The 13,418-nt window shown below is 41.1% G+C and overlaps 1 protein-coding gene across 2 annotated transcripts in view; it reads right to left on the bottom strand.

Moving 5' to 3' along the window:
• The window catches only part of CTNNA3 (catenin alpha 3), an 869,421-nt gene extending 856,203 nt beyond the window's left edge, over positions 1-13,218 (bottom strand). Inside the window, exons 1-3 of one of the 2 annotated variants that reach the window (XM_087702521.1) lie at positions 13,081-13,218; positions 9,353-9,466; positions 4,536-4,728 (exon numbers count right to left, since the gene is read on the bottom strand). In XM_087702521.1, the coding sequence (XP_087558647.1) occupies positions 4,536-4,728; positions 9,353-9,454 (295 nt within the window). In that variant the 5' untranslated portion in view covers positions 9,455-9,466; positions 13,081-13,218. The remainder of the gene's footprint in view (positions 1-4,535; positions 4,729-9,352; positions 9,467-13,080) is intronic. The other variant, XM_087702520.1, reaches the window with a different exon arrangement.
• Between the last annotated feature and the right edge of the window lie 200 nt (positions 13,219-13,418).

Below are 13,418 nucleotides of genomic sequence, written 5' to 3'. Positions count from 1 at the left end.
CCTCACTATTCTACTTTCCTTTGCAGGCACACTCGGTAGCAGGCTTGTCCCGTTTTGACGCTCAGCGCATGCACGGAAGGTTTTACGCATGCTCACATTTGTGAACCAGTAGCAAAGGTAAGTTGATTTCACCACTGCTTCAAGCCATCTCTTCCCTGTGCCATGGATTGTCTGAACAGGACATCTTTCATTTTCCCACAAAAAACTACCCTATTTTTCGGAGTATAAGATGCACCAGAGTATAAGATGCACCAAGATTTTGAAGAGACAATTAAAAAAAAAGTTTTTGCACTCTGCAGACCTCCCAAAAACGGCCTGTTTTTTGCAAAAACGGACCCATTTTTGTCAAAAAAGGGCATACGCAGCCTTTAGGAGGCTTGTAGAGTGCTCCTGGGGGCTGGGGGGGGGGGAAACACGCAAAGAACACCCTGTTTTTCACTCATTTTTGCCCTCCCCAGCCCCAAGCAGCACTCTGGAAGCCTTCTAAAGGTTATGCATGGCCATTTTTGCAAAGGGGGGGTTGTTGGGTGGCCAGAAATGCTGTATTCAGTGTATAAAACGCACCCAGATTTTCACCCTATTTTTTAGGGGAAAAGGTGCATCTTATACTCCAAAAAATACGGTATTTTCATGTTACCTTGGGCCAGAATCAGTCTGCCAGAAAAGTGGACTCCTTTTGACATGCCCAAGTGGGAAGCATGACATCTTCAAGGTGTAGTAAGAAGCTGGGAGCGAGAGCATAAGAAACTGAGGCTTTGTTATCAACTAGGTTATTTCCTAAACAAAACTTTCTTTTTCCAGGCAAGCATGAGCTTTCAGAATTTTCCTTTTGTGGAGAAAAAAGATCAGATCCTTTCCACTGAACAAACTACACCATTTTGTCTTTTCATCAGTCATGTCGCACAGTTTTATTTTATTCTGCTTGTGAACAACTACTATTCCATCTTAACATTCTAAGTATGTTATTTGGTAGACTGAGACCAGCAGAGTTTCCATGTTCTTTAAACAGAATCATCCTTTCATTCCTCTTATGGTTTCCATTATGTGTGGGTGAAATGAGTACTGTGGAGCAGGAAAGCTATGTACAATGTTAGCAGCCTGAGAGCCCTGGATGAATGAGGGCCAAGCACACTGTTAAGATCTACTGCTCCTCAAACATAGGAAAGTAAAGAAGTGAGGCTTCATTTTCTTCAATACATAGAAGAATCCTTATACAGAATGTGTGGCTGGGTGGGTGCACGTGCATGTACGCACGCACACACATATATAATCCCTTGTGGGGTGGAGCCTAGGCAACTGAATGGAGCTGAGTGTTTAATGGCAAGATGCCTTTCCTGTCACCAAGGAGGAGTTATATTCAGCAGATATAATCTCAACGTGCCCAGAGAGAGAAATATCTGCCTCTATCTAGGATCGAACTCACAGCCTCTTGACTGTGAGGTGAGAGCTCCACCTCTAAGAAAAGTAAGATTAGAAAAGAGGGAATCAGCTGTACTGAAACACAGCAAGCCCACCCATTTTTTCAGATCAATACAGAAGATCTTCAAACCACAATTAAACCCAAATTATGATTGCTAGGCAAGACAGTTGTTAAGTGAGTTTTGCCCTATTTTACAACCTTTCTTGCCACGTTAAATAAGTCACTGCAGGTTTTTTTAGTTAGCAAATGGTTAAGTGAATTTGAGTTTCACATCAAAAGAAAATGGCAAAAGCGGATCCCATGACCCTGGCTTATAAGTACATGCCAATTGTCAAGCATTCGAATTTTGATAATGTGACCATAGGGATGCTATGAAAAATGGTCACAATCACTTTTTTCGGTGCTGTTGTAACTTTGAATGGTCAGTAAATGAATGGTTGTAAATCAGTGGTGGGGTGCAGGCAGTACGCCCCAGTACGGGGGTACCGGAGCCTGCCCGAAGCACCGGGTACTGTTCTGGTACAGTGCTCCGGAGGGCCCAACCGCCCACCCGCACTCCTTACCTGTCTTTAAAGCCCTCTGCATATGCGCATAGCGCTTATAGCAACTGTGACGCTCCGCCGAGCAGTTGTAGCATTGCAGAGGCTTGCAGAGGCATCACTTGGAAGGTAACATGCATGCGCGCGCACCACGCATATTCATTTGGAGGACGTCGGACCCTGTACCGGTTGCAACGGGATCCGGAACCCACCACTGTCATAAATTGAGGACTACCTGTCATGCCAATCTTAGAGAGAAGCCCATGTGTTCTACCAAACTAGAGAGATTGTTTGGTAGGAGCCCCAGGTATGCATGTTTCAAATACGGATACATCAGAGTTAATCCATGGACTGTGGTTTTACCTGTATTTTCCATTAAAGCATCCAATCCCTGTGCTCTGATTTCTCTGTGGATCAAGAACAAAACAGCAGTCAAAGTCTCCTAGATTTGTTCCTAAGTCATGATGGCATTTGTGAGTTAAAGTTTATCTAAGAGGTCTCTTGAGATATGATAGCAGCGAACTACATGCAAACTTGGCAAGGCAAGAGGTGGAACCCAAGCCACAGCTGCCATCTCCAAGCCCATGTATAGGCATTTATTTATGGAAATAAATGCCAAGTATCCCAGCTATGCTTGAACAGACCCAACTAAGAAATGCACTAGTGATTATCCTGGGAATCTGTTCCCAATCCGCTTCTGGCTATATGGTAATTAAACATCTACTTCAACAACAATTGAACACTGGTCTGAGAATCCAAATGGAAAACTTACATCTAGCAATATTACCATCTTTACATCGGAGTTGTCTATCTTTGGATCACACCAAGATGTTGTGACTCCCTCAATCTTGCCATAAAGAATCATTTCACTAGTAGAGGATAAATAATTCACTTTCAAATTTAGCAGCTTTAAGTACTGTAACAAACGTGACTTCAGAGATTCTATAAACAAGCCTCATAACTGTAGTGACCATATTTTCTTGGGGGGAAAATAAAAGGCAAACCGGAAAAAGGGACTATTCTGAAAGAAGTTTATAAAGATTAAAAACATGTTTGTAGACATACAGTAAAATCCGAGGGCTAGAAGGGACCTCGGAGGTCAGACTTGAGAAAATATTATGAAGAACTTACTTCTCTGCACTGGAGTATAACCAAGAATTTCTGCTATGAAGTAAGATTAGCAAATAGTAAGGGTAGTAAATTATAGTGCATTTTAAAAACAACATGAAAAAGTTTGTACATGATATATTATAAAAGGAGGATGATATTTGATTGCACAATTGCTGCAGTGATCTTGACTTTTCAAACACACAAACACACACACACATGTCCTGACATTGGGCAAATACTAGGATGAACATCCTTATTATTTCTTTTCCCATTCCCTGTTCTTAATCTGCTCTGTATCACAGCCCATAAATTAAGCACATTGGTATATATAGGCAATATATGATTTATGACCATAACTGAGCCTGCCAATCACAGTTTAAATCATCATGGTCTGAAAAAGGGCTCAATCATGTGACCAACTCAATTGTACACCCTTTTTTGCAACAATTGATAAGTGAACACTGTGGCTGTTAAACAAATGCCATTGAGTGGCTGGAGTTTGTTTATGACCGCAAGGGAGGGGGCAACCATTGGAATGTTGAATCCAGGCCATAACTAGCCCCAAAGTAGGTCCACTTTGAATGGTCGCTAAGAGACCAGTCATAAGTTGAGGACTACCTATATTGTAAAATTAAGTACTGATTCCTTACATAGTAAAAGTAAATTAGGAAGTGGTTTTGATTTTACATAGATATGTTAGATTGATGTATAGCACATCCCTTTATTTCATAACATTCAGGGGTAGGCTTCAAAAATTTCAGCAATGGGTTCTCTGTCCGGTTGCTGGGTGGGTGTGGCCTAGTCGGCCTTCTGCACCATGGCGGGGAGTGGGTTGCCTTCCGCAGGCTCCGGAGGCTTTCCTCAAGCCTCTGAGACGGTTTAAACTGCTTCCGCCAGGCTCCGGAGGCCCTCCAGATGCCAGAAACGGGCCCATTTCCAGCCTTCCAGAACTTCCCATTTTCCCCTCTCCCCGAGCCTGCATGCGGGCCTGCTTACTTCACATCCAAAACGAGCCACGTGAAGACTACTGGGAGGGGTGGGGCCAGCCAGGGGTAGGATTTGGAGGTTCTCTAAACCAGCTGTAACATTAGCTAAGGGGTTCTCCTAAACCTAGGCGAACTTGTAGCACACCGGCCCCTGATAACTTTGGTCCAAAAATTCCCTGCAACTGATCTCATATTTGCACTCAAGATCTAGAAAATGGGATCCAGATGCATGTCCTGGGTTAGCTGGTGATCTTCCCTTTTTTAGGGCAAATCTGATCTGCTAGCAAGTTTTGCTAAGCAGAGAAGAGCATAATATCAAACAGACAGACAGAAGTCTCTATTATTTGGGGACGTGAAAATTTTTTAAAAATCATCCTTGGGGAACCAAACAGAGGTTATAAAATACATTATTGGAAGAGGTAAAGAAAAGATGCAGCTGTTGAAGCAGTAATATTATTGTCTGAGCACCAGCAGGCTTACTTTCTTTGCGAACCTCGTGGAGAGCAGCATTCAGTTCTTCCATAAGGACAGGAGCCTCTTTGGCAATTTTCTCCCCTTTATCCAGCAAGTTCCAAGTAGCTTCTTCCACAGAAGCAAGAATTACGCGAGCTCTTTTGGAGCATCCTTTTCTCTTGCCAGAAGGATTCTGGGGGCAATTCATTAATGTGGTCACCTAAAACATAAAGGGAAGACCCACATCTTTATTTCTCCAGTTAAACATGTCACTCTGGGTCTGTATCAAATAAAGAGGTGCCGAGGCATCAGCAGTGAGTAAGCTCCAACTTAAGGACCATGGCATGTGATGTCAGCATATAATGGCGACATATCCACATAGAACAGGGGTGTCAAACTCAAGGCCCACAAGCCAAATCCAGCCTGAGGGGTGCTTAAATTTGCCCCACGGGGCCAGCCTGGAAATAGCAAAGGACCAGCCTACAGTGCCTCTGGCAGCCCAAACGAGGCATGGGGGGGGGGTACATGCAGCCCCTGCACCCCATTTTGGCCAGCAGGATGCTACAAGAAGCGTTCATCTCCCACCACTCCAGCCAGCCCACAGAGGAGAATGAACAGGGAGTTATTTCATAAATCAACATATCTTGTGCTAAGCCAGGCTTTGCTTAATCATGTTCCTGGAGATTTCAAAATAAATCTTAACAGAATAATAACAGAGTTGGAAGGGACTTTGGAGATCTTCTTGTCCAACACCCTGCTCATGCAAGAGACCTTATTCCATTCCAGATAAGTGGCTGTCCAGTCTCTTCTTAAAAACTTCCAGTGATGGAGCACCCACAACTTCTAAGGCCATTCCAGTGGTTAGTTGTTCCCACTGTTAGGAAGTTTCTCCTTAGTTCTAAGTTGCTTCTCTCCTTGATTAGTTTCCATTCATTGTTTCTTGTCCTGCTTTCTGGTGTTTTGGAAAATTAGTTGACTCCCTCTTCTTTGTGGCATCTCCTGAGATACTGGAACACTGCTATCATGTCACCTCTAATCCTTCTTTTCCCTAGACTAGACATATACCCAGTTCCTGTAACCATTCTTTATATGCTTTAGCCTCCAGTCCCCTAATCATCTCTCTTGCTCTCCTTGCACTCTTTCCAGAGTCTCTATATCTTTTTAATAATATGGTGACCAAAATTGGATGCAATATTCTAAGTATGGTCTTACTAAGGCTTTGAATCAGAATAGAGCTGGAAAATTTCCAGTGATAGAGCCAGTGGTGAAATTCAATTTTTTTACTACCCGTTCTGTGGGCATGGCTGGGTGGGCGTGGCAGGGGAAGAATGCTGCAAAATCCCCATTTCCACCACATTCTGGGGCCAGCCAGAGGTGGTATTTGCCAGTTCTCCGAACTACTCAAAATGTCCGCTACTGGTTCTCCAGAACCTGTCAGAACCTGCTGAATTTCACCCCTGGATGGAGCGCCCACAATATCTGAAGGCAAGCTGTTCCATTGGTTAATTGTCCTCACTGTTAAGAAGTTTCTCCTCAATTCTAAGTTCCTTCTCTCCCAGATTAGTTTCCATCCATTGTTTTATAAAGTGATACTAATACTTCACGTGATCTTGATTCTATCCCACTGCTAATGCAACCTAGGATTCTGTTGGATTTTTTTGGCTCTGCCACACACTGCTGGCTCATATTTTATTCTCCATTGGGACTCCAAGAAAGATCCCTCTCATCATTGCTGCTATTGAGCCAGGTTTCACCTAATCTGTGCCTGTACATTTGATTTTTCTTTCCTAAGTGTAGAATTTTACTTTTCTCTACACTGAATTTCATTTTGTTAGATAGGGCCCAGTGTTCAAGTCTGTCCAGAACCATCTGGATCTTGAGTCTATTTTCTGGAGTGCTGGCTATTCTTGCCAGTTTAGTGTCATCTGCAAATTTGATGAAATCCTCCTCTATTCTCTCATCTAAATAATTTATGAAGATGTTGATCCACATGGAAGTCTGGGACTTAAACCAGGATTTCCCAAACATTTTACATCCTTTGCCCCAATTACTTATTAGAAAGTCTTTTTATCCAATGTAGTAGAACATTTTAAGTCAATTTAAATGTCCCTGTTGTAATTGGGTAAAGTGTACTTGTGTTTATCCAAAGGAAAAAAATATTTTTACCAGATTTGGGGTAATTTACACAGTGTGGGGAAACACTGTCTCAAATCATGGTTTCCAAATTCCAAACAGGCCAGCCAAATACCAAGGAGCCACTTTATAGCTTTGTGTGATGTGTGAATGCAGCCAGGATACAGGAAGAGAGAATTGGCCATAAATTACTCCACTGAATTAATGATGCAAGAGGTGGTGGCATCTGTGAGCATCAAGATCTATTTAAAGTTTAATTTTGATTCCCAAGACACCTTTAAAGTTATCCAGTGATTATTAAAACCTTTTTCTTCTGCTATGCTAAGTTAAAGGGAAATATGGTTTTTCATTTTAAGAGTCTCTTTTAATGAAACTACATTTCTAATATCTGAGGTGTGAGAACTGTTGGAGAGAAGTGAAATAGTATTTTAATAAACTAGCAAATTCACGAAACTGTCCTGAAATAGAACAGGGAGTTATGGACATTTTCCTCCATAACCCTCATTACGTCTCACTTTTTTAAAACTCTGCTGCTTTATTTCAATGTAACTGCTTTTTAAACTTATGGGAAGTGTAGTTATCAAACATGTAACTTATTATTGCATTATTTCATGTTAGGATTCTCCCTTTCACTTGGAACATGTGAAACTATATAATTAAAATATGTCGGAGGATAAACATCCATGCAAACTAGTTTTGCAATTCATCAGCATGTCAAAATTAAAAATAAATTGAGGTTGCAAATAAATCAAGCTTGTAAGTACACACTGAGGACTGTATAAGAAGATTGAAATGCTTTGGAAAGAAATGCATTTATAGCAGGCAGAGGCATAATAAACACAGCAGTTCCTGCAAGGATTAAACTATATTTTAAAAATTATCCTATGGGAAAGGAATGCTGAATGCTCTATATTGGGAAGTTGCTGGCAAACAGATTAAAACAGCAGTTTTTGTACTGGGTCAGGTGGTCTACTTCTGCAGATATACACTAATGACTTTTAAAATGGCCTTATGTAAAGAACAAAGAAGCCAATCTTGGCAATATGGATGGAAGACAGAAGGTTTTAAACACAATAAAAGTAACTATCCAGGATAAACCCATTATATTTCAGTGAAACATGAAATTATTCATGATTATTCATATATTTGTGGGAAGTAATTTTAATAGAAATAACACAACATATAATAGGATTTCTTTTATAGATCAGCTAGCTCTGTTTACAGCCAGGTACTCGAAAATGATCAATATCAACCCCAAAGATGAAAGTCACCAGGTATTGTTGTTTTCATTATTGTTGTTGTTCACGCTACGATTAGTTAAAGTAGTATTTCTTAAATTATTTTTGTATAATAAATTGAGCGGGATTGATGAACAATCTGAAACTTCATAAGGAGTTGGTGAGCTGAAGTGTTTGAGGATACCTGAGTTTAACTGATTAACTGATTTAACTTAACTGATTTTGAAGCAATCTATGAACAGCAAGCCAAAATTATTCTTCCAGTCCTTGCTTAGGCCATAAAATGAAAACTAATCATTTATTAATATAATGTCCAGGAAAGAATGGTGAATTCCAAACATACAGAAAAGCCTGCCCAGTGCCCACCATCTGCAGGGAGCAGGTCAAAAGGGTCCATATGGTAGTCACATACATGCATTGAAGCCTATCAATTTTTTTATAGCCATCTAATGTTTCCCAACCTTAGCAACCATTTAACATATATGGACTTCAACTCCCAGAATTCCCCACCCAGCCACGGTCTAATGCAGGGGTGTCAAACTTGATTTCATTGAGGGCCACAACAGGGTTGTGTTTGACCTCTGGGGGCCGGGGTGTGTAGCCAGGGTGGGCGTGGCCAGCTCGATGTCATTCATCAAGGCTTGGTTTTCAGCCACGATAGCCTTCCTGGGCTCCATTTTTGGCCACAGTGACCTCCTGCAGCCCTCTGCCAGAGAAAAGGGAGCTCAGGAGGGCCGCACGCAGCCTCTCCAAGCTCTGTTTTTGGTGGCAGAAGAATGCAGGAGACTGTTGGGGCCCAAAATGGAGCCCAGGAGGACCCCGCTCAGTCTTCCTGAGCTCCCTTTTCGCTGGCAGAGGCACTGCAGGCCAGATCTAAGCACTCCACAGGCCCCTGGACCTTGAGTTTGGCACCCCTGGTCTAATGGTTGTAACATCAGATCAAACAAGCTCAAATTTAGTAACTTTGCCTGTGAACTATTGTAGTTTGTAAATGATGGTTAAATTAGTTTCATATTATTGTCATTATCACATTTCATATAGTTTTTGATGCCACTTTATTACCTAGACCAGTGTTTCTCGATCTCAGAAACTTTGAACCTTGTGGACTTCAACTCCCAGAAAACATAGATTGCTCTTTTTGGACTTTACTCACGGATTCTAGTCAGGTTGTTTTATAGAGGTAGTTTAATTTTGCTTTTCTTTTACTGACTCTTAAAATAGATTTATAAGTATTCACAGAGCACTCCTGGACACATTGCTTGTATCAATCTAAAACTGTAATAAACTGATATTATTGTCAAGCATGAGTTCACATATCACCAGTGGGAACGGGTACATGCCTAAAGATTCCTTTAACCAAAGGTCTGTGTATGTTTTCTAAATTGTGCCAGATACCAAATGAACAATACGATGAAAACTGTTCCATGTTTCATTTCTCATCCCACAACCCACTTTTGTCTTGATGTGGTCTACCTGAATTATGAGGGGTTCCAGCAACTTCTCCACGGTATGCGTCTGAATCTGTAGATTCTGAGGATCAATTTTAATTTTCATGTAAGGATCCGCTGCTGCCATTTTACCTGTAAGCTAAAGATAGTTTATTTTATAGTACTGCAAGACAACTCATTGTTTCAAACGTATTTCATTACCAGATTCCTCAATACTTTCAACACAAACACAGCTTCTAATGAACTTCACTGAAAAAGTTCTTAAAGCTTCAGGGAGATATTTCAGAGATATATTTGCCTTGAATTGTGTAGCACAGTCAAGCATCAACAGTTGACCACAGGATATGCTTTATGACATTTTGTATTAGGTCAGAAAATGCTTTATGATAATTTTAGGGGGATAAGTGCAATTTTTTCACATTGCCAAATTTATTAGCATCCTCTGAAATTTGAAGAAGGCAATAACCATAAAAAATTAACCACTGCTGATATTTGTGGGCCATTAATGCATATGCCCCCTCATAGGAAGTAAAAGACCAATTCCATCCCAATTCAAATGGGAACTGAAAAAAATAATCTATTTTAGGACCGCTGTATTAACGCAAACAATACAAAATAATAAATAAATATGAAGCCACTCTATATAGATCAATGTTTTTCAAGCTTGGTAACTTTAAGAGATGTGGACTCCCAGAATTCCCCTGCCAAGATTCCCCAGAATATAGTGTTGGTGAAACTTTTTAGCATGAGTGCCGAATGAGGGTGTGTGGACATGTGCCGGAAACCAGAAGTACTGCTGCCCGGTGCAGTGTGCATGCGCCAGGAAGATGATCTTCTGTTTTCCGGTGCAATTATGTGCCCCAGGTGGCTGCTCTTCCAGTTTACAGCACTCCTGTATGCATGAAGATCAGCTAGCTGGTGTGCAGGAACCTGGAAGAGCAATGGCTCCTGTGCCCAGAGAGATGGCTCTGTGTGCCACTTCCGGCATGCTTGTTTGTTTGCTTGATTGTTCCTAGGCTTTAAAAAAAAATAACTGTCAAAATATAACATTCATGCAAAAGTAGAATCAAAACTACCTTTGCTGGCTGAGGAACTCTGGGACTTGAAGTCTACGAATCTTAAAATGGCCAAGGATGGAGACCCCTGCACTAGAAGTCATCTATGAGTACAATCAATGCCATCTCAGTCCCAAACCCTGGCCTGAATCCTCTGAAAGATAATCCATCTCATTCAGTGTCCTTTTAAATTATAATGCAATTACACTCTGCACAACCTTCCCTATAAAGGGAAACTGGATGAAAGATGTCCAGATCAGATGGATTGAGGTCTTTTGAGGAGGTGGCAAATCACTGCCTCTTTAAAAGCCAGTGGAACACTCTCTTTTTTTGAGGAATTCATTACTGCCCAGCAGGGACGTGCAGTCAGGGGAGGCAGAGCCTCACCACTGTCATCATGAAAAGAAAAGAAAAAATGTAAAAGGAAAAAGGCAAGAGCTGAGGTCAGGCTGAGCTAGTTGCTGCCAGAGTCACCGTGGATGACTCTGCTTAACTGTTTAAAAAAGCCTCTAAAAAAGCGCCCTCTACAGGAGGAGGCAGGAGAATGATGTGCCACATCTAGTCTGACTTTAGGCGTTTTATAATCACTCGAGCAGAGTTAAGCAAGGATTAAAAGCCTAAAAATTCCTGACATAGGTGAGGCACATCGTTCTCCTGCCTCCTCCTGTAGAGGGCGCTTTTTAGAGGCTTTTTTAAACAGTTAAGCAGAGTCATCCATGGCGACTTTGGCAGCAACTAGCTCAGCCTGACCTCAGCTCTTGCTTTTTTCCTTTTACATTTTTTTTCTTTTCATGATGACAGGCAAGAGCAAAGTTGAAATCCTCTCTGAAACAGCTGAAAAAGGTACGTGTGGGTTGGAGGGAGGGGGAGGAATTCAAACTTCATCCTCAAGTGTAGATCCCTCCCCAAGTGTAGTTTGATTGCAGGCAGAGCCACGTTGCCATTTCAAACACACACACACACACACACACACACACACACACACACACACACGAGGTAGGAGAGATAGTCCAATCCAACTTCTCTGTGTTGGATCTTCTCTGGGAGGGAGAAGAAAAAGAATGAAGGAAACTTTTTCGCAAAGGAGAAAAACAAATGCTGTCGCTTTAAATCGGAACTGAGCATGCCTGGCTGTGGAATTCTAGGAGTTGTCCACAAGTCTAAAAAAAATTGAAACCCATCACTGTCAGTGCCTCACCAGCCATAAACCTCACCACACGTCACTGCTGTCCAGACCCATCCTACACAGCCTTAAAAAGCCAGGAGGGGCACCAGATCTAACACACAAGTGGCCAAACTAGAAGTTGAGACGATCCTGGTCCTCTTCCTCAGGTTCCATAGTCTCAAAGTCTTCCCACATCACTTTGCAAGATGTAGTCCCCACAAGGTCACTGGATGACTATCGGTGGACACCACAATCATATTTTGCCACCTTTACCACTACAAGGTAGACCCAATAGTGGCTCTCACTTATGTCCAACCATCTTCACTTTTGGTTTTCCACCAGTAATAGATCCACCATTTTGATTTTTTGACCATATTTGATGGGTACCACTGGTCATTGGAGTACCATCTAATGCCTTAAAATGATTGAGACATATTTTTATATTGAATAAAGAAGTGAAGTTTTCATTATGACTTTGCATCAGATTTAATACAAGCTAATAAAATCCTAAGAGCCACGATGCCACAGTGGTTAGAGTGCAGTACTGCAGGCTACTTCTGTTGATTGCCGGCTGCCTGCAATTTGGCAGATCAAATCTCACCAGGCTCAAGGTTGACTCAGCTTTCCACCCTTCTGAGGCGGGTAAAATAAGGGCCCAAATTGTTGGGGGCAAGAGGCTGACTCTGTAAACCGCTTAGAGAGGGCTGTAAAAGCCCTGTGAAGCAGTATATAAATCTAAGGGCTATTTCTATTGCTAATGTCTTAATAAAAAGATCAGTGTTAATCAACTTTATATCAGGCCCAAGAAGATGGATCTATCAAGCTACTCATGGAATCATAGATGGTGGCTCTCATTTCATACCTTTCCATGTTTTACAAGTTATAACTTCAGATATGTGTATGATTTGTCAGCATGAACATAGTCCAATTCTATATATTTACAAACCATAGAATTGCAACTTTTGGCCAGCAATTTCACATTATTGTTAGCATTATCTCCTGCTTCTTACAAACAAGTTATTTAGAAAGGACTCAGAAGCAACACAAGTGGCGCAAAAAAAAGACATTTTTTGCAAGTGCCCTATTTAGTTCTTTATTTCTTTTGATTACAGAAAATTGTCCTAGCATAGAAATACAAATAAACATGAATCTAAGAACACATTTCTGTACTCCGTTTTTAAAAAAGACATTATTTGGGTTCATTGCTAATAAGTCTCTCAACAGAATTAGAACTATTTTTCACACAGTTTAACACAAAACAATGTACAAAACTACTTCATTTTTTGCTGTGAATAATGAATAAGCCAATAAAAAAGAGCATTTCAATAGTTAAAGCTTTTTTATAAATAAAAAAAACTTAAACAGGTGTATCTTTCACAAAGCTATTACAATGGCCCATTGCCTAAATACCAATTAAAACAACAAAAAAGTAGCTTGTTGCAATCACAAAATTCAATACATTGTAATTTGGGCTGCTTAGTTTTTTGTTTATTCATTTATTTTGCTCAAAGATGCTATCAGCTGATCACTCACCTGTCTGAGGACGCAAGCCGATTCAATATTCAAATACCCAGCCGATGCCAAGATAGTTCTTCCACACTTTGGAAGTTGTGCAAACTTATTATAGCTGACTTCTTGGCTTATCCTATATCTGCAGACAGAAAGCAGGAGCAAAGACTCCAGAGTATTTCAGGACATAGTGGCTGCTGGAAGGGGGGGGAGGAGATGTGGGGGAGGATGGGCAATCCTTAAAGTTACACAAGCTAATATAAACTTAGGTCCAGGAATAACTCTGCAGTAATCATGCAAAACTTTCTTCTTTGTTTACATGGAATAGAGGAAACCTATCAAGATGAAAGAGGCTTTGCCAG

Source organism: Thamnophis sirtalis, unplaced genomic scaffold (genome assembly GCF_051295495.1).
Source record: "Thamnophis sirtalis isolate CommonGarterSnake01/CBP01778 unplaced genomic scaffold, rThaSir2_p1.2 scaffold_15, whole genome shotgun sequence".
Classification (NCBI taxonomy): domain Eukaryota; kingdom Metazoa; phylum Chordata; class Lepidosauria; order Squamata; family Natricidae; genus Thamnophis; species Thamnophis sirtalis.
Note: the sequence above shows the minus strand (reverse complement) of the source record. Positions and strands in the feature narration are given on the sequence as shown.